Source organism: Saimiri boliviensis, chromosome 7, assembly GCF_048565385.1.
Source record: "Saimiri boliviensis isolate mSaiBol1 chromosome 7, mSaiBol1.pri, whole genome shotgun sequence".
Classification (NCBI taxonomy): Eukaryota; Metazoa; Chordata; class Mammalia; order Primates; family Cebidae; genus Saimiri; species Saimiri boliviensis.
Window position 1 is genome coordinate 115,174,527 of NC_133455.1, and position 21,158 is coordinate 115,195,684.

General features: G+C 40.6%; 2 protein-coding genes across 3 annotated transcripts in view; one reads left to right on the forward strand and one right to left on the reverse strand.

The window, feature by feature from the left end:
• The window catches only part of PDE6H (phosphodiesterase 6H), a 25,995-nt gene extending 22,664 nt beyond the window's left edge, over positions 1–3,331 (reverse strand). Inside the window, exons 1-2 of one of the 2 annotated variants that reach the window (XM_074403257.1) lie at positions 3,104–3,331; positions 255–354 (exon numbers count right to left, since the gene is read on the reverse strand). The gene's annotated coding sequence lies outside the window, so the exon portion shown is untranslated. Of the gene's footprint in view, positions 1–254; positions 355–1,792; positions 2,145–3,103 lie in introns of those variants that run through there. The other variant, XM_074403258.1, reaches the window with a different exon arrangement.
• ARHGDIB (Rho GDP dissociation inhibitor beta) lies at positions 1,671–21,129 on the forward strand. Its single transcript, XM_003934559.3, has 6 exons — positions 1,671–1,778; positions 12,364–12,556; positions 13,219–13,302; positions 15,170–15,246; positions 18,295–18,358; positions 20,428–21,129. The coding sequence occupies exons 2-6, from the start codon at positions 12,376–12,378 to the stop codon at positions 20,625–20,627; spliced, it is 606 nt and encodes a 201-aa protein (XP_003934608.1). The 5' UTR covers positions 1,671–1,778; positions 12,364–12,375; the 3' UTR covers positions 20,628–21,129.
• Positions 21,130–21,158: the final 29 nt, after the last annotated feature.

Below are 21,158 nucleotides of genomic sequence, written 5' to 3' on the forward strand. Positions count from 1 at the left end.
TTCTAGAATTATAAATGCTCTCTCATCCCCCAATAAATACACTGATCTATAAGGCAAATCTGTAAAATATGTATTGATTTTACAAATTTTTCTGAAGCGGGATGCTTCCCTACCTTCCAATAACCTTGGGCTTGGGGTGGGGGGGAAAGTGAGGTTTGCTTAGTGAGGTGTTCCCTAATAGCATGAGAAATGAGTGGTGGGATATAGACCATGAATTTACCGTTTTTGATTTTTACATATTTCTTGTACTGTACCTATGTTATTTTCATCGTCTCCTCGGTAGAACATAAGTTCTGCAGGGCGGCAGAGATGTCGTCTGCAGTCTGCTGCTGCACAAGGGAACTAGAACGGTACCTGGAAGAAAAGAGGCACTGGGTAAATGTTGTGGAATGAATAACTGTGTCCCCTCCTGAGGGTGCAGAGCTATAAAACCTACTGCCTTCTATGTAAGTTAGTGTTTGCTTTTTTTATAATAAGTTATATATGTTGTTTCAAGGGCTATATTCTGTCTATTTTTTTAATTACAGAATAAAGAGCTATTAGGCTTTTAGCATTTTTGCTCATTTTAATTATATACTATTCCTTTTCATATTCTTCTAGCCTAATCTGTTTTCTTACACAAAATGACTACCCCTCCCTTGATTATTTTGATTTCATTGAGTCTAAGGAGAAGACAGACCCTGTATCAGTTTACAACGGGAAATAAAGAAGATACAGTACATCTAAGTGAAAATAAAATAAATGTCAGTTTCTCCAAATACATGTGCTTGATTAGTCAGTTCTAAATATATCAATGCAGTGTAAATACTGAATATTGAAATATTCACCTAAATAAGCATTTATTATTGGTAACAACGACAGGAATATACGGCATAAATGTGACTTGGCTGCTTAAAAACTGTTCCTCAGATGGTTTAAACATGGCCTCCGAAACTTGTTCCCATTTAAATTACTTCATAAACCATTTCCTCAAATATGGTACAAAGTCTATTTTAGTGCTTGTTAAATTGTCACAAATTCTGAGTTAGAAGACTATGAATTAATGAAGTTTTACTTCCTTTTGCAATTTCATTCCTAGGTTTAACCAAAGACAGTACTTTTGCTTGCTTGTTTCATTTGAAGAAAAACCAACAAAAACTATTACAAACAACATTTGATTGTTTGGAGTGCAATACGAAGCTACATCTTGAAATTATAACCAACAAAACTCCAAAAATCTGTTTAGGGACACATTTTTAAATTTAGGACCAAGTATATGCAGTTAACAATCATAGTTTCTTAGCGCTCTACATTCACTGCCAGCAAACTTTCAACATATCTGGCTGATAATGAACCTGGCGGGGACCCAGTGGGAACAGAATTGAATGGTACAAAGCAGAGCCAATGTGAATGTACCGCTACTGGTTTCAGGCTCCTTGCCTCCATAACCTCTTATGCACTAAAATGACCTGATTATCAGACATACCCTCACAATTATTCATAATGCCCATAGCTATAGGCTCTATACTCTTGCGTGCACATTCATGCATCTCCACGTCACACAGGCTGTCATGCTCGCACATGTGCCATTAATTGACAAGAATGCTGCTAAAGTTGGCTGATCAAGAGATAGGCTGTGCAAAGGAACAGGATTTGAGACAGCCCAGGGTTTCCTCTTCAAGTAGGTTTAAAACAATTTTTTTTTTCTCACTAACTTCCTTCCTGTTCTAACTGCCAGTACTCAGAAGTCAGAGTTAAGAGACAGAGGCACCCCGGACAGAGACGCCAAAGCACTGAATGTAAGTTCAAATACCTCGGGCTGGGAAGGCTTCAGGTGGGCACAGAGCTAAGTCGGAAACCTCTCAATGGGGCTGCCACCCTCTACAGTTTGTTTATGTGTTTTTGTAGAGGGGCAGTTTTCCTTTATGATAGAAAATTGCTAAGGAGGCTGCAGAGAAGGGGAAGTTAGAGCAGGGAAGGGTGGCAGTGGCTCAGGGGAGGAGGCTTAAGGAGGGAGGGTAGAGGGTGCCTGCAGCCCAGGAGGTGCAATCCTGAATGTTCTGGAGAATCGCTCTGAGAACATGCACCGCACCGGGAGTGCCTGGAGGGTTTTCCTGCATGGTAGGAGCAGGCACCTGGCCAGGCTCAGAAGAAAAAGACTGTAGATCCAAACTGATACGGACTGCGCTGATAGATGGTGTGTTGTGCTGGGGTGGAGATGTGTGGTTTCCTGTTTTCAAGCAGACAATGTAAAAGGCTGGTTGAAAGAGAAAAAAAAAATGGTTCAAAGCTGTCACATATTAAACTGTCTCCCCCTAAAGAATTTTCTGGTGATAGAAGAGAAATGCATAATAAAATCCTCCCTTAGAGTGCAGGGAATTTAGTCCTCAAAGAGGAAGTATGGTATAGCACACTGTTGTGTACTCATGAGTCATACAGTGATAGAATTCCCACCACTGACAAAAACTGTGCATTAAATTTTTGTAGTCGGATAGGCAAAAAGCTTGTTGCTGTTGTTGTTAATAATAATAATGGCATTTTACATGTGAGATAACTAAAAGCAAACGTGGAAAACACCAAATAACATATTAAGAGGCAGGTTGTAGAATAATTCAAGCAGGCCCAGCTAGGACATCTGATCAGTGGGCCTCCCAAATATAAAGGTCTGAATTTCGGCCACCATTAGGGGAAGTGCTTTATGTTGATCTGAGACACTTTCTTCCCTTTTGGAGGACTTCCCAGCCAGCATATTTCACAAACATAATCCGTAATTAAACTCTAGACCTATGGGAACTTGAGGTGTGGGTCTGATAAGCTCTGGGCAGTTCTTCAGAGTGGGCAAAGGTGGAGTGCTCTCACCCAGAGGGCTCACGGTCACACCTTCACATGAAGACCAAGAGCCACTGGAGTCAGGGTTAGCCTGGCATTCCTCACTGCAGGGATGGTCACCACAGGAGATCAAGAGGATCACGTCGGCCTGTTGACCAGGGGAGGCGGGGGCAGAGGTCTAGTCGCCAGCTGGCATCGTGAATCTTGCTATTGGCTTTGACTGTTTTTAATTTATAAGACTATATTCCTTCTCAAAGCAAAAATAGCACAAGCTTTAGTAACGAGAGCATCTTACTGTTTTGTGAGATGTGTGAAATTCCAAGAGAACAGTTCTTTCTCCATCCGTGCTTCACAGATGCGAAACATGAGTACGAACCATGCTGTAACTGAACAGAAACAGGCGAGCGATTTTCAGGCCTTGACTGGAATTTGGTCCTTCCTTGTTTTAGAGAACATGAATTTGTCCCTAGGGAAGTAGGCTCTGAACATCAAGGTTCTGTTTTCAGTAGACGCTCAGCACAACAGAGTCATTCTGAGGGAAAGACGTGGGTCTGAACTCATTTGGGAGCACACAGTATAGGACAAATGTCAGCTAGCAGGAAAAGAGAAGCCCTGGGGAGTCAAAATTGCGCAGATAGAAAAAGAGAACCAACAACTGTTGAGTGACTTTTTTGTGTCAGGCCTGGTGATAGAAACTTTCAACTTTTGTTCCTAAGAAGAATGCGAAAGTGTTCAATGATTTGACTAAAATAACATACTGATACAAAGTGAATCAATAGCCACAATGCGTCCGAATTACACTTTGGAGTGCAGTTCGTAAGGCATGGTGGTGCCTGCCTGTAGTCCCAGCTACTCAGGAGGCTCAGGTGATCCTCCTGCCTCAGCCTCACAAGTAGCTGGGACTATAGGCACGCACCACCACACCAGTTAACTTTACTGTTTTTAGTAGAGACAGGGTTTCTCCATGTTGCCAAGGCTGGTCTCAAACTCCTGGGCTTAAGCAATCCACCTGCCTTGGCCTCCCAAAGTTCTGGGATTAAAGGTGTGAGCCACCACGCATGTCCTATTATTATCTTTTTGAGACAGGTCTTACTCTGTCTCCCAAGCTGAAGAGCATGGGCATGAACACAGCTCATTGCAGCCTCGACCTCCCGAAGTTCAGGTGATATTCTCAACGTTCTTTAGGAAGAATCACATGGTAGAAATTTTCTCCAGTTCCACATTTTGAGAGTCCCTATTTCTAGTTTATGTTACTGCTGCCCAGGATCCTGTATTTGAGTCTACACTGGCATACCCAGAGATGAGTCTCATATTGCCCCTGAAACATCAGCAACATTTATCTGTGCAATAAGCCCATCCCAAATCGCCCTGTGTTGTATTATTCTCTGGCGTCCTCAGCCAAAGAGTAAATTTTACCTCTAGTAAAAATTCACTTGGGCTTTCTTAAAGAACCTGATAGTCTTAGCACAAATGGTCATTTAAAACAATTCTCTCTCTGTCTAACTTTTAATGCTAATTTAAAACTTTTGTGAATATTTTGAGGTACTGAAGGCAATGACTTCCTTAATGCTCAGTTTTCTTTAAGGATTATTAATATTTGTGAAGCTATCTGGTGGCATGACTTCACACATTGGGCATTCAGAAAAGCTCACTGGATCTCTTGTGTTCTTTCTCTTGGTGCATACGAGTGTGGGTTAGAAAAATATGCCATGAATACACAGGAAAGAAATAATAAGTTGTTTCTCTCACAAAGAGAAATGGTAAGGAATTACGTTTCTAGTAATTTGTGCCTTTATCTGGCTTGATTACAATGTGTATTGTCTCTTACAAAATGATCTGGTCTTTGGTTGTTCTCGTCCGGTTTTGAAGTTTCCATAGTCCTTCGGGGGGCTGAGGTGGTAGAAAGCAGCCCTGCACAGATCCAAAACATGAGGAATAACCATGAGGAAAGCAGGGAGTATGGATTCCTCCATGTCACCAGGGACAGGGCGGTGGGGAGAGGGTGGAATCCAGAACCAAGAAGGTTTCTGGTGTCCGGAGAGACAAACTTGCAATCCCCTAATACACCAAATCGCCAGTCAACCAGCACAGCACATTCAAATCCTTGACTAGCTCTGAAATGGCACCAGTCTTTTAGAGATGGCCCAAGTCTCCAGACCCACGCTAGACTCACAGCCCAATATGGGGAAAGTCAGACATACCCTAGTCATCAGGGAAAGTGGAGATAACAGGAGTTACAGAGAATGCTGATGCTTACACGGGAACTTCTGATAGAAATCCCCTACTTCTGGTACTTCCACGTTTCTATCTCCGCCCTCTCTCTTTCTCCCTTCTCCCTCTTCTCCTCTCTCTCTCTCTCTCTCTCCCTCTCTCTCTCTCTCCCCCCCCACCCCATGTTCTTCTCTCTCTCTCTCATCTCTATGTTTTCTACCTAATACACCAATACCCATGGCTCTGGGTCTAGATGCATAATCCAGCACATTTTGCAGATCCAGCTTGGGGACATGAATTAAGCGTCCATGGTATTTTGCTCCAGAGCCAGAGGGAATTCTCTTCATTAGCTGTGCCTCTGTTCACTGACATTTCTCATCATTCACAGAGTAACCTCTGGTTTCAATTAAGAAAACAACCAATAAATAAAATACAAAATCAAATTGTTTACATGGAAGTTTCGAAAAGAAATGTAATAGTCATAGTCTTATTTTAAGGTTGCTTCAGTTTTTACACAATCTTTGCAATTCCACAGAACTTCTTGTCTCTTTAGTACTCCTGAAAGACAAAAATCTATTTTTAAGGAGGAAAGAGTGGGGACATAGTCAGTTCCCATTCAGGGGAAAGCATTCGGTGTGGAAGCAGTTACCTAGCTTCACTGAAGCTTTGCAACAAAACAGATCACATCAGGGCAAGGAAGGAAGAAAAGGAATGGAACAAATATTCATTGAACATCTCTTCTTGGCCAGTATAGTCCTAGAATTTTTCATATGTTTTCTCCAATCTTTCAATCCCACAAAGAAGAATTAATATCCCCATTTTACTGGTGATAAAACTGAGGCTGAGTGAAATTAGTAACTCACCTGCATCCTGTAATATTGCAGAGCCAGGTTTTGAATCCCTGGTCCATCTGACTCAAAATCTGTGTTCTGTGAGACATGAAAGTCACCTTTCTCTGAATTAACTCAGGTAATTTGTTTCATGTCCCGAAGCTGGATCTTTAAAATTGTGCTGAATTACACAGGCCATGGGTATTAGTGTATTAGGTAGAAGAGATAGAGGTGAGAAAGAAAAGGAAGTGGGGTAAGGGAGAGAGAGAAAGAGGAGAGAGATGATAGAGAGGAGAAAGAGAGAGAGAGGAGAGAGAGAAATGCGGAAGTACCAGAAGTGGGGATTTCTATCAGAGAAGTTCCTATGTAAATTTAAAGTCTGTAACTTCTGAGTTTAAATTTAAACTCCCTAGTTTAATTCCTGAGCTTAAACTCAGGAGTTCTACCTTTTCTTGTCCTCAATTCATTTAGAGCTGTGTTAATGAAACAGATGATCCTCTATCCTGAGATGGGTGTAAATTTTTAAGTGTAATTCACTTTCAACGTCTTGGAAATGTCACTGAACTTGCAAGCAAAACATTGATTTCTGCTGTGTCATATGCATGCTGTGAGTAACCATCCTAATTGAATTTGACATTTTAATTGAGCCTGAGAAGATTAAGTCCCCATCTCAGCACATCTAATGCTTGAAAATGCTTTGCTGAATAGCAAACATGGGGCTGTGAGGGCTCCACTGTGAAAGCTAATCTGTGTGGGCATCTGTGAAACAGAAAATAGAGAAAATTGGAGTACTAAGCATGTGGGAAAAAATGATATGTGCTTTGGGTTCTAACAAATGGTTTCCACGTTAACCTGGTTAAACGTGTAATTGTTAATTCTCCATTTCATTCCTGTGCAAAGGACCAAAGTGAAAAACAGGCAAAACCCAACTCTGCTCTTTGTGGGATGGTGGATGAGCTGTTGAGGAAGGTGAGGAAAGCCCATCCAGAAGATTTTATGCTGATGGGCTGAGTCCTCCCCAACTGCCGGACTTCCTTTTTTCTTTTCTCATTTCACAAGCTTCTTTAAATTAGAGAGCATTCGAGTCATTAAATTAAGCAGGGGCCTCAGAGATCCTCTCATGTCACGACTTCATTTTGCAGAAAATGAAACTGGGGCCCAGAGAGGTTAAGCAACTTGCACGAGGTAACGCAGGAACCGAGTTGCACTGAACCATCGTTATCTGACACTTCCCTGCTTTGTTAAAGCTGTCTCTGCAGAGCTTGCAAAGAAGCATTTACCTCTGCTTGTGCACCTACAGGTAGATTCCCAAGATGACTAACAAACTCTAATTTAATTATAACTTCTCAAAGACAACTAAAGCAATAAAGCATACTGCCTAAAAGTCAGACACCCTGGACTCGGATATTAATTCTGCCCCTCACATGGTCTGTCTTCTTAGGGAAGTTACTAACCTGAACTGTGGTTTCCTGGTCTGGAAAAAAGAATGATGATTCTGATAAAGCTGTTGTGAAAACGAAATGAGATAATCCACGAGAAGGCACTTAGCACTGCATATGATAACTGTTACAATTTTATTGATAACATCAATATTAGAATAAGAAAATCAGTTGTCCTTTAGATAACGGGATTGGAAAACGGTCTAGAATTTTTCATAAAATTCCTATTCTCATTTCAACACACATCCATAAAATGGAAGGAAAAAAGAGAAAATTGGTGTTTGTGGTTAAATATGCACATACATAGTTTGAGAAATCGTTGCCGAACTATACATGCTATTTATGGCTGGGCCTTCACGAGAAACTGAGGTTACCCAGATATAACATCAAAAATGCAGCACATTGCTAAAAATATTGTACTGTACTTGAGTTTTTGCTAAAGAGGAGATAGTAAGTGCTCTTGCCACACACACAAAAGTCGGTGAGATGATGGATATTTGCTTGATGATAGTAACCTTTTCACTATCTCTGTATCCGACATGTTATATTCTACACCCTAAATACATACAATAAATAATTTTTAAAAATTGATTCATAGGAGGTATTTACATATCCCAGATATTAATCTCTTGTTAATATATGCATTGCAAATGCCTCCTTTTTAGAATCCAGATCATTACTCATTTCACTATCTATATGGTGATACTACAAATAGAAATTTTAAATGCTTGTGTAATTGAAATACTCAATATTTTCTTCTTTGTCTCAGTTTCTGCATTTGTAAAATCTAACTAATTGCGCCCACCTCACAATGTTGCAATGACTGAATGAAATAATTCATGCAAAGCACTTATTCCATAATAGCTGAGTTTGGGGCCCATAAGTGTTTGGTAACAATTTGCTGTTTTTATTAGGGTACACTGTATTATGCAAAGACCTGTGAGGTGAAAGAAAAATAATTTTATGTCTGGGAGAAAAATAAATAAAATAAAATAATGCAGCATTTTTGGGGATTCACATATATTTTAATTTTTAAATTTCCTTTTAAAGATGAATTTTATTGCATGTATTTAAGGCATATAACATAATGTTTTTGGATACACATCGATAATAAACATGTTGCTATAGTGCAGCAAATTAACATATTCATCTTCTCACACAGTTACCTTATTTTTCATTTTTGTGCCAAGATCAGCTAATGTCTATTCATTTAGCATGGGGATTCACAAACATTTTAAATAATAAAACAGAGACAGATATTCTCTCATATTCACAGGTGAAATAAGGTAACTGAATATCTGGTAACTTAGCTGACACACGACTGCAGGTCAGGAGAAATATGCGGAAGCCTTAGAAAAGCAATCATCTAGAGATGATGCACTCTAAAGGCCACTTCCTGCACCTACCTGCATCTGGGCTTCTCTGCCAGGCTATGTGCCCTCAGACGCAGGTGTCACCTGATGTCTTCTGCTTCAACATATTCGACATTTTGAGTAGGTGAACATGACCCTCAGCTTGAAACTAAGTTGTGTCAATGATCTGGCCGAGCCCCAGGAAAAAGTAAGCTTCTGGCTAGGCTTGGTGGCTCACACCTGTAATCCCAGCATTTTGGGAGGCCAAGGCAGGTGGATCTCTTGAGCTCAGGAGTTCAAGACCAACCTGGGGAACATGGGGAAACCCCATCTCTACCAAAACTATAAAAAATAGCCAGGCAGGTGGTGCATGCCTGTAGTCCCAGCTACTTGGGAGGCTGAGGCAGGAGAATTGCCTGAGTCGAAGAGGGGGGAGATTGTAGTCCAGGAGGTGGAGATCTGCGTGACGTAGTGAAACCATATCAAATTAAAAAAAAAAAAAAAAAAGGAAAGAAAGCAAGAGGGAAGGTGGGAGGGAGAGAGAGAGAGAGGAGGGAAGGAAGGAAGGAAGGAAGGAAGGAAGGAAGGAAGGGAGAGAAAGAAAAAAGAAAGAAGAAAGAAAGAGAAATTAGAAAAAGAAAAAAAAGCAAGCTTCTTCTGTAACACCACTCTCTGCTTCATGCTTCCACAGTTTTGAGATCATATTTCTAATCTGGAGATCTTGAACCCCAATAAGTCTATAAAGGACTTCAGGGGTCCAAAAGTCCCTGGATCATATGCACAATGTCATGGGTTTATCTATTTTTTTCCTTGAGATAATTACCATGATGTTTATCAGGTTTTTTTAAAAGAGACCTAAAATCTCCAAAAAGAATAAAAAATCAACCAAACTGGATGGTTCCCTTCAGTATGGTTAGATTGCCCAACTTCCAGTCTCTTCTCTACTCTGAAGAGAAATTTAAACATCAGTATGGTTAAAGTACAGTGTCTTGTAAACAGTGGGTGCTCACCAAATAGTCATGACCCTAATTTTGCTTTAAAAGGCTTTCTCTGAGGACTGCTGTTCCAGTCCTTCATTTGCCGTATTATTACTTTTTCTAATCAGTGTTCTAGAATGAGCTCGTTTGGGATCACCTGGTCTCATATCTCTTTTTCTTATGCTGTAATTAGGCCAAATGATTTTAATGCAGCCCCGTGTTTCCCCTTTTGACTGCAACAAAATTTTATACAGAAATCCCACAATATCCTTCACTCTTTAATGTCTTTAGATAAACTTATGTCTCGTTTTTATGAAACAACAGTTATATCTGTTTGCAATAAATAGAGAAAATATTGAATGACATAAACCTCAGATTTACTGATGAGAAGATCAAGACCTAGATGATAGATAAATGGACGTGCCAATGGTCACAGTTAGAAGAAGGCAAATCCTGTCCGATACCTAATCCCTCTCTCTCCCTTTCTCTCTCTCTCTCTCTCTCTCTCTCTCTCTCTCTCTCTCTTCAATATTGAGATTTGAGGCTGCATAATTACAATTTCATGGAGGTTAATTAAATCATCTTGAGCCAGTGACTGGATGTAATGTTACCATCTGATGGCCAGGTTTCATTCAATCAGGCGACTTGTTAGAACCAAGTGATATAGTCCAGAAAGGCCTGCCCATGGGGGCTGGATGTCTTCCTCTACAAATAGTTGTTCCGATGCTCGGTCAGCAGGTTTTCTATGTAGCTCCCACCCTCCTGGGGTCACCAGGTCCTGGGGAGGGCCCTGCCTCATCTAGCTTCTCTCTTCATCTGCCCCTTAATGGTTGTCGTTAAACTACCCACAACCTACAACATCTACACGCTGCATCCGTCATTTTTTTCCAACCAGTTCATTCACCTCCCTCAGTGTTATTTGGAATACAAATTGTATTAGTCACTATGTTTATTCTGCTGTGCTCTAGAGTTTCAGCTTTGAGTGGTGCTGGTTCTTCAGCTGGAGCAAGAGTTGCCATAGAAACAGGTATACATGTTTTCTTCCTGGACAGGAAGTAAATCTGGGCTTTGCAATGCTGTTTTCAGAGTTGGTCAAGGCTCGCTTGTAATGGTTGGCTGCTTATTTAGATAGAAGACACTTGATGAGCCAAGGGATATTATTTTTTTCTTTCTCTCTCTCTCATTTTTTTGATTCCATTAAAATTGCTTTCATTTGACTTTAATTCCAAATCATTTTTCTTCCTCTTGCGAATAATAGTGACATTGAAACTCAAAACCACAACTGATTTTGACTAGAGATCTCTTCACTCCTGGGGGACTTTATTGAGGTTTGCAGAGCCACTCGGGATGTGATGTGGCAGATATTGTCTTATAGCTGTGTCACTTAGGAGCAATGAAGGCTTTAACCACAGGCAGGGAAAAGAGTTACCCTCAAAACAGAATTAAGGGAAATCAGAAAACGATCTCTTGCCCAAATATTTCCCTGGCAGCCATCTCTTGTGGCTGTCAACCACAGGGCCTGGAATTCTTGCCAGAGGGACTTCCTCCTCTTGGTCGGTATACTGCATTTCATCCAGCTATGTGAACCTGGACCATTATCCTAACTCTGAATCACAGTATCCTCAAGGATTATATGAACCTCAATGGTTCATTTCAGCTCTGAAAAGCTGTGACTATACATCCTCTAAGAGAAATAATTTTTGAATGTACTATTCAGTTATTAACACGCAACAGGTGAGTGACTTTCCTAGATTTCTCTTCAATGTTTTAACACCCGACAAGTAAATGCAGATAATGATAGATGAAGGAAGACTCCAGGGTATGTCCACGTGGGGCCTTATAAGGTCAATGGAAACCCGGGAATGGGAGGTGGGAGAGATGGAAAAGGAAGTGGATCCAGAAAAGGGAAATAAATGGACAAATACTAATGGCAAATTTGTATTTACAATTTTATCTGGAGGAATTTAAAGTGTTGTTTGTTATTTTCGTGGCATATAAAAAGAACAGAACATCTTTACATACAAATCCTTACATATCAATCAAGGAAATTTTATAAAGCGCCTAAACTATGCAAGTGTTTTGGGGGGAAATTCAAGAAAAACAGCAAAGCTAGTACTCACCCCCAAGGAATGATGAGCAGTGTTCGGTGTGAACCATGCAGGCACCTGAGGCAAGTATCATAAAGGTCTACAGTTCCTCATGAGTCACCTTTGAGGCACTGCTGGAGTTCAGAGACAGATTCCATCAATGGGAAGAAGCCAACCATTTCTTTGGCTGGTATTCCACCTCTCCCCTCTCTCTCCTGCCTCTCTCCACCATTATTGCTGGAGATGTGCATGCTGCAAGCTTTGGTGCTAGCCAGGCTGGCTGGATTTGGAGGACTGCGATAACTCCTACAGCTTTCTGAACTGGCTTTTTGCTTCATTTGTTCAGGAGTCCTTGTGCCATGTTGCTTCACTCGTAGTCTATTATTCACATGTGAGAGATGTCTTTCTTGTCAGTTTGTTCAATGAATAGAAGATACTACAATGGAACAGAGAAATTCAGAAATTCAGGCAGGTCAGAGAAATGACTAGAATACATTAGATTATTATTTCATAAAATGTAATGTGATTGAATTAGGGGGAAAAAAAGTCAGGAAAGAGACTGATGATCATAGAAGTCAATGAGGGTAAGGAGGCAGCTAATAGGAAACATCTTTTATATCCATGACTTTTGAATAACAGGCTGCCATTCTCTCTCACAGAAATAGATAAAAATGACTGAAAAGGACCCAGAGCCGCGTGTGGAGGAGGAGGAGGAGGATGACCTGGACAGCAAGCTCAATTACAAGCCTCCGCCGCAGAAGTCCCTGAAAGAGCTTCAGGAGATGGACAAAGATGATGAGAGTCTAGCCAAGTACAAGAAAACGCTGCTGGGAGACGGTCCCGTGGTAACAGGTGTGTGTGTATGGAGAAAAGGGTGGGTGGAAGGTCCCCGAGAAGGAAGAAGATATTTCAGCTGCTCAGGAGCAGCCGCAAAGGGAAGAGGACCAACTGCTTCCAGGAATAAGTGGGCGAAGCACAATTTCTATATGCTGATTAAAGCTATGAACTGTGTAATTAAGTCATCTTAGGAAAGAAGATGCAGTCAGCAGTGAGATACGCACACATAACACACAGGGAAATTTAGAAAGAAGTCCAGACTGTTACTTAGAATTATATTTCCCTCCCTCCATTTTCTCTCTTTCTTCCTTTTTCCTTTCTCAGTCCTTACCTAACCGTTCATCTCTTCCACATAGACCTTGGCAGAACAAGACATAGCTCAGTGATAGAAGTGGGCAGTGCCCAACTAGCAGAGTACCTGACCCATAGCCACTCAGGAAATGCTGAATGCCAATAATTAGGATGGACCTACAAGTGCCTGAAGCAGAAATAACACTGCTGTAATTTACAAGGCCATCACGATCAAGCAGAGTGAACCTGCCACATCCATTTCTGTTTCTACTACAGATAGAGAGATCACTTTTATTTTTGTACTCTCTCTCTCTTCCACTTGAAATGCACACTCCCACTACGCACATGTCTGATCTTGGTGCTTACATTCCCTTTTGATCCTGCAGATCCGACAGCCCCCAATGTCACTGTCACCCGGCTCACCCTGGTTTGTGAGAGTGCCCCAGCACCAATCACCATGGACCTTACTGGTATGTGGACTCATCTGTACTATTTAGAGGCAGCCTAAGATATCACAAAGAGAATTTGGTCTTTGCCTCCTGTTCCAACAAAACAAAACTGGTGAATCAGAGAGGTATATATGCTGGGACCAGTTAAGAAGCCATTGCTCTTAGAGTGCACAGTATTTACCATGTTTCATGAAAAGCCAAATCTCTATCTCTGTTTAATTGATGAGGGTGCAGGCATATACATTTGAAATATTTACAGATTTTCATCTGCAAATGATAGTAAGAGAACTGTCATTTATGCAGTAAAGACTGCTGATGGAAATATTAAGAAACAAGTTGTGTGCTTCTGAAGTTGTAAGGTTTATATAGTCTAAGCATCAAAGCATTCATCTTTTATCAGCTACAAAACTTACCTGAAGGTGAGAAGCAATCCTGAATTATGCTAGAAATTCCACTGCTATAGATTGTTTTAGCTTGAAACTCTGGTTCTTGTTAAATAAACAATATCCCCTACTAAGGGCATACTAATTAAGATTTTGTTATTTTCTTTCATGTTATTGTGACTAAGGGTCAAGTCTTTCCCTGAGACTTAGGCTTGAGGAGATGGAGAAAGACTGGGAAGGTGGGTATTGTGGAAAATATGGGCATCTCAGAGGAATGAGAAGAGAAGCACAGAGCCAGGAGATTGGGGGCATCAAAGGCAAGTCTTTAGTGAAAAAAAAAGTTACCAAATTAAAAACTTGGACTCTTTTGAGACAGAGCAAAGCACAAGTTTAGAAGAGTAGGCTTAATTAGCAGCAGGGTAGTTCCCCTCTCACAGGACATAGCCAGTCTTTACCTTATATGGGCTTTATTTTGTCAGAGGGAGGAAATCAGAGGCTGAGAAGACACACTTCCTGTTCAACTGAAATCATTAGAGCAGGCACACACATAAATTCAGCTACCCCCACATGTTCGAATCCCTCCAGGAGAGAAACGCACACTCTCTCACCAGAACTCAGAGTCTTCCTAATAGTACCAGATACAGTTGCCAGTCTACAAGAGAAGGTGTGAATAGTACTGAAGAAATCTGTTCTGTTCGGCAGGGCCTGGCGGCATTGCAGGGAAACTTGGTCTCTGTCCCTTTTCCAAGCAGAAGAAAACCAAATTTGGTTTTCTGTCACAAAAAAAGCTGCTATGAACAAAGAAAAGAATAGAGAGTGATTACTTCCTTAACCCGGGAACAGGAATTAGGGACAGATCCTGGTTTTATGGAACCTGAAGTTTTTATAACTTCAGTGGTATTCCTTAAGAAAAATAGTGTGAAATTGCAAATGAAAATACGAAAGTAAACACAAAAGTGAATATTTACTTATAGTAATAAAAGGAATAAAAACAAGTAGAATTTTAAAAGCTAGAAAATGCCACAAATATCACCAAATCTATAAAAACAAATAGCTAACACTCTTATGTAACATTCTTCTCAATTTTTTTATTTGAGGGGTGGGGCCGTATTCTTTAATGACCTCTTCATTTAACTGGATATATGTAATATCATTTTCTTTCAATAAGAGAATAAATTGACCAAAAAAAGATTGATCTTCACAACTCATTGGTAGTTCACAACATACTGGCAATGTCTTGTGTATTTTTAGCCTTGTCGTCAAACTTGAGGGCAGGGAAACGCTCATGTTTTTCGTAACAAAGCTGTAAGATTTCAGATATTACATGTGTGTGTGCGCCTGCGCGCACACGCAAGGACTAAATTAAAATACTCTGCGAATTAAGGGTCCTATAAACCATGTTGCCCTGGTGGGCCAAACAGATTTCTCTGGAGCTTAAAACTCATTCATTAACTTGTGTATCTGCTTTTGAGGAAGATAAACTCTTTCTAAATCTTCTCCCACAGGAGATCTGGAAGCCCTCAAAAAAGAAACCATTGTGCTAAAGGAAGGTGCCGAATATAGAGCTAAAATTCACTTCAAAGTAAGAATCCTGCCCTGTGTGTTTTTGTAAAGTTTAAATCTTTCCTTCAGTCAGTGACTAAATTTCTTGCACAATCATGTTGAGATGCTTTTGTTTGCTTCTCCCCAAATGCCCCCATGTGGGTCTGGAATGTCCTCTTCCCAGCCCTGAGTGCTGCCTATTGAGACCCACACTTGCTTCATGCCTTTTCCTAGCCAGGACTTCTTAAACTCTTCATTATCGCCTAAGCCAATGGGATCCCTCTGTCTGTGAACTCTGAATACATTCACAAGGCACACACTACTTTGTGTTGTAGCTCCTGTGTCATTTCATCTTCATACAACATAAGCATCTCAATCTGGGGTGAAACTGTACATCCCTCCTTTCCAGTATTTCACACAAACTTTGTAAATAGCAGATGGTTCATGAATATATATTGAAAAGTGGATGAACAAATGAATCAACCAATAGGAAAAGAAAATGGAACAGATAGGGCCTCAGCTCTAATTGCTCAAAGATTATATAAATCCAGGGAGTGTAATCTTTGCTAAAGAACTGGAAATTACAATTATAATTGTGGAACAGGTAACCAGGAAAGAGGAAACTAAATAAGAAATAAACTAACGTCTAATGAATAGCCATATATTCCAACGAGTAGCCAAACTTACAAGAAAAATAACCTCGACTTTGAAAACAAGTAAGTTAGAAATGCAGTGTTTGCACTTAGTGGTTTATGTTTGTTTTGGTGGCCTCTTGTTCCCACTTGGCCTCATTCTCTAAGGCCTGGGCTCCACCAAGGAAGACTCCATCTGCTCTCACTATTTGCACACTGGGACCTTCTTTCCCCAAGGTACAGGATATGATTCAGGGTCAATGGGTGATCCCTCCCTACCCATACCAATATGCCTGAAAATAATTTCATCTTGGAAATATTTGTTGATGCATACTCTATAATGGACATTGAACTAGGGTTCACTTACTTGGTTCCTGTCATATTATTTATTATTGAAGCACCTGAGGGTTTGGTAAGTCATTATTTCAAAATATGCCTAGAATGGGTTGCACATCAGTTTCATTTTTAATCATTGATGCTATTGCATTACTTTCTCCATTAAGTAAGCCAGTGTTTATGAAATGAAGTGTGACAGGTAAATTTTGATGTGAATAAGATGAGAAGGAAAACTCTGGAACAGGGGCTTCTCCTCTGGATGGGGAGGGCGAGGAGGAGTGTGGTGACGTGGGTCTGGGTGGTCAGGTTTACGCATTAGGATGATGCAGGAGGAGGCCACATAAAGGGGTTTTGAGTACTCTCTATTTCAGAGGTTTGATGGCTCTCTGAGTAACCTACATAAAGTTGAACCATCCCGTGGCTTGTCCCAGCATGGCGCCACAATTATAAGAAACGCCAGATCAGAGTCGAAAAATCCTTGAAGAGTAACTTAAATCTTTACTGAAGTCTCTTGAAACGTGTCCAGGAAAGTTTGCATTTGTAACACTAGCAACAAATACTAAAGTCCTCTTTCACGATCTCTGTTAGTGGCACTCAATGTTCTTTTTCTCCTCCCAAACTTCTTAGCACTTTCTAAAAATCTGGTCTAGGATTGTTCTTTTAGCTTCTCCCCAACTTATTTTCTGTCTCCCAAGTAAATGTGGTATCTCTGACTTCCTCAGCTCTCACTTTTATTCGTGACACCAAGGCTTCTTTCTCCTGGGGTGGGAGACACAATACGGATGGGGATGGGGGCAAAAGAAGCGGATCTGTGAATATTCGTAGTTTTGTCTCACCCACCCCAAATGTATTTATATTAAACAGACCCACTGCGGAGCACTGATAAGATGGGAGACTCTTTGTCTTGAAGTCCTTATGGCTACTGCACTATCATTCTTCTTAGGTCTTTCTCCCACTAGGTAAAAGGGATAAGCCTGGGGACATCTAGAAAGATGTATTTATTTTCCCTATTCCTATGAGCTACATTTGGGACTGACTCAGACTTATTAGAAAGGCTGGGCTTCATTTTATCACAGTCTCTTTGATGAGGCTAATTTTTTTTTCTAGCAGCTTTTGATAGGTTTATATTACAGATTTACCCTGTGACAGTCTTGAATCTAAACTGGCAGTGTTCACTGCTCTGCCACCTTCCTGCCAACAAAACAAAAGATAGCACTGTTGATTGGTTTAACCGTTGTAACCACCGCCAAAGGACAGCCATAATTATTGTTGAAGAAAAATTATTTGAAGATGCTTTAATTCTTTGCACTGGTAAACAGATAACCAGGCCCTCCAGCTAATGATGCACTGTCCACTTTAATTTGTTTGTATAGACATAGCCACTGTGTAAAATTAACAGACAACCCAGGTCAGTCCTAGGTAAAATGAATCATGGAAAAACAAAGTTCTTGGGCTGTCTATATTTTCATTTTGCGTTACCGAATTTTTTTTGAAAGGCTTGGGAAAATAGCAAGATCTCAGACAACGTCTGAAAATGACAGACATCCAAAATACTTGCCAGATACAAGTGAATTTCACTCATTATTTCAGTTACATTGCAGGCACAGCCATCTTCTAGACATGAATTTTCCATTATAGCTTTCCTCCTTGTTGTTTTTCATATGGTAGCTGGATCATCTCGGGGGTTGTAGTTTTTAGGTATTTACGTAATATGCTCTATTGGTATCTTAATAACTTTTACTAAGACACGGATGGTCTCCTGGTCAGTAGTATTGGAGAGGGAGAGCTCAAGGCCATTCTTGGGACCATTGGGAAAAGAGGAATACAATGAAGAATATTGAGACATTTTAATGAACCACTCCTCTCTCTCTCAAAACAATAAAAAAATAAATAAAAATGTTCGATAATTAAACCAGTTAGGCAATGTTGCATTTTATGATCTCCTCTCTCTAAGCTTTGCCTCATGGCCATTCTAAATAATTATAGAAACACCTATTCTGAACTAAACCTTTAGTTTTTTCATTTTCAGGGAAGATTTAGTTAGCCATGGTCAGCATGAAAGATGAGAAAAAATGAAAGACCCTCTTAATCTGAATAGCTTGGTTCCTTCCCACCTGCAGGTGAACAGGGATATTGTGTCAGGCCTGAAATATGTTCAGCACACCTACAGGACTGGGGTGAAAGGTAAGGGAACCCACATTCCCACACTGTCTCAAACTGCTTCTCACTGATACTTTAACTTCTGGTTATTAGCAACTTTTAGCTGTAGACTCAGATGAGAATACGATAAAAGCTGTGGATGCCCATGCTAGGAAAAGGCACAAATATACCTCTGATCTAGACATTGGCAAGGCCAGTGCTCAAGGGACCTAGTTTAAACTGGGTCAGCTGCTAGCCTTCAGCAATCAGCTTTTATGATTTAACATTATCACTCATAAAGGAGAAGAGTAACCAAGACAGGTTTGAAGGAAATAAATACAAAGTTAAAAAAAAGTAAATAAAAGCAGTTCACAGGTACAAAACCCAAGTGTGAGAGAAACCCAAGAAAGAAAAAGCTTGCCCAGTGGTATTATATGTATTTGGGGCAGGAGTAAGTGGAGGTGGCATTGGAGGGAAGCGGGAGGCAATGCTCAATTTCCTAACAAAGAAATAGAAAAAAATATTTTTTAGGATTGAATAAAACCTCTCTAATTGAAACAAATAACATGACAATGTTACTTAATCTGCAGTTCTTCTTGACATGCCTTGGAAAGCCACCTTCAATTTTCTTTCATTAATATGGGCAGAGAGAAATGAGAGGCAGGAAGGCGACGAACACACTTTACGGTTCCTTTCTATCTGAGGGTCTGTCCTCTCCAGAGACGGGAAACAATAAACCATATATGTCAATTTCACCAAATTAATAAGCAGGATGGAGGAGAAATTGTCTGGTAAATTTGTATGACAGAGGACCAGTCAATTTCTCAAATCCCAGAGAAGACCATTGACCTGAAAGGCTATTGATTGGCCTTTTCAATACCTAATCTCATGGAAAAAAAAAGTTTATTTTTCTATTTTCCTTTGGGTATAAAACCAGTATCACCTCACTGAGACAAAAAGACAGTGACGTGTCTGCAGCTGTTCCTTCAAACTTATTAGCCACACTTAGCAAACTATGTGCCACCAATCTGCCTACCTTTATTTATCCTCTTTAATGCCCAACTATTCTTAATATATATTCCAGTTAACCACCTATAAATAAACTCGACTGGCTGTTTTCACCATTTATCCCAGTTCTTCACTTTTTTTTTTTTTTAACCAATTTATTGCTGTTCTTTTTCCATCCAATTATTGTATCCATGAATTCTGATCACCATTTGTCACTTTATCTCCCACAACTGACATGCTCATAGAATGATAGTCCGTAGATAGACAATTCTTAAAGTCCATTACATACACAAAAAAACGGAGGCTCAAAAATGTTATATGACTTAGGCCATTGCAGGACTGAGATCAGAACTTAGGTCTCAATTTGTTTGAGTTTTTTTTTTTTTTTTTTTAATGGTGTAGTCTGCTATATCTCCATTTAAAAAAAAAAAAAAGCAGGCGTAATACTCATTGATTTAGGCCACTGGTTCTCCAAATTTACATTAGAATGAACTGTGTAGTTTTTTAAAAAACACTGATTCTTGGGACCCACAGGTTACTGAACCATAGCCTTTGGAAGTAGGACAAAGGAAACCGTATTATTAAAAGGTGCTCCAATTTTTTTTAAATGTTTTAAAGAATTAAAAAAAAAATAAATAAATGCCTCAGGGCCGGGCATGGTGGCTCACGTCTGTAGTCCCAGCTCTTTGGGAGGCTGCGGCGGGCAGATCACAAGGTCAGGAGATTGAGACTATCCTGGCCAACATGATGAAACTCCATCTCTACTAAAATACAAAACATTAGCCGGTGTAGGGGTGGGTGCCTGTAATCCCAGCTACTCAGGAGGCTGAGGCAGGAGAATCTCTTGAACCCAGGAGGCGGAGATTGAGGTGAGCCAAGATCGCGCCATTGCACTCCAGCCTGGGTGACAAGAGGGAAACTCCGTCTCAAAAAAAAAAAAAAAAAAAAAAAAAAAAAGGCCTCAGGTAAGTCTGATGTTTATTCAGGCTTGCAAACTATTGCTCTTGGCTTTAATCACTGTAGGCTGTACTCCAGATTCTCCAGTTTGCAGTGTGTGTTTTTCCTCTATCGGGCTCTTACCCTAATGTACTCTTCTTGCTTCCTAGTGGATAAAGCCACGTTTATGGTTGGCAGCTATGGGCCTCGGCCGGAGGAGTATGAGTTCCTCACTCCAGTTGAGGAGGCTCCCAAGGGCATGCTGGCCCGAGGCACGTACCACAACAAGTCCTTCTTCACCGACGATGACAAGCACGACCACCTCAGCTGGGAGTGGAACCTGTCGATTAAGAAAGACTGGACAGATTGAATGCATCTGCCCATCCCTTTCCCCACCCTTGCCACCTGGAAGAATTCTCTCAGGCGTGTTCATCTCCCTGTCCCTCCTCCCTGTCCACAGCTGGATCCCTCTCCAATGGTGTCCACATTCCCATATTGATGCATCTTTTCCCACCTGTTTCTTAAAGGGGTTCCTAGCACAAGAGTCTTAAAACCGGGCTTTCACCCTGCCTGCTCTCTGATCCTCCATCAGGGCCAGGTCTTCCACCTCTACATCTCGATACACCATCATTTAATATTTCCGTCTCTTACTTTCATTCGAGCAACTAGAGAGCAGGAAATGGGCAATCACAAACAGGTCTTTGACTCAGGTTCCGGTAGTTCATGCTAATGCCTGGATTCTTTGGTGGTTGCTGGCCCATTGAGTCCCTCATCACATCCCCTGCCAGATGGAGTTCTTCTTTTGTGGGAGACACTGTAAACAACACAAGAGAATAAGAATAAAACAATAACTGCGTGTGTTCTGACTGAGACTTCATTTCCCTGCTTTCTTCCTTTGAAT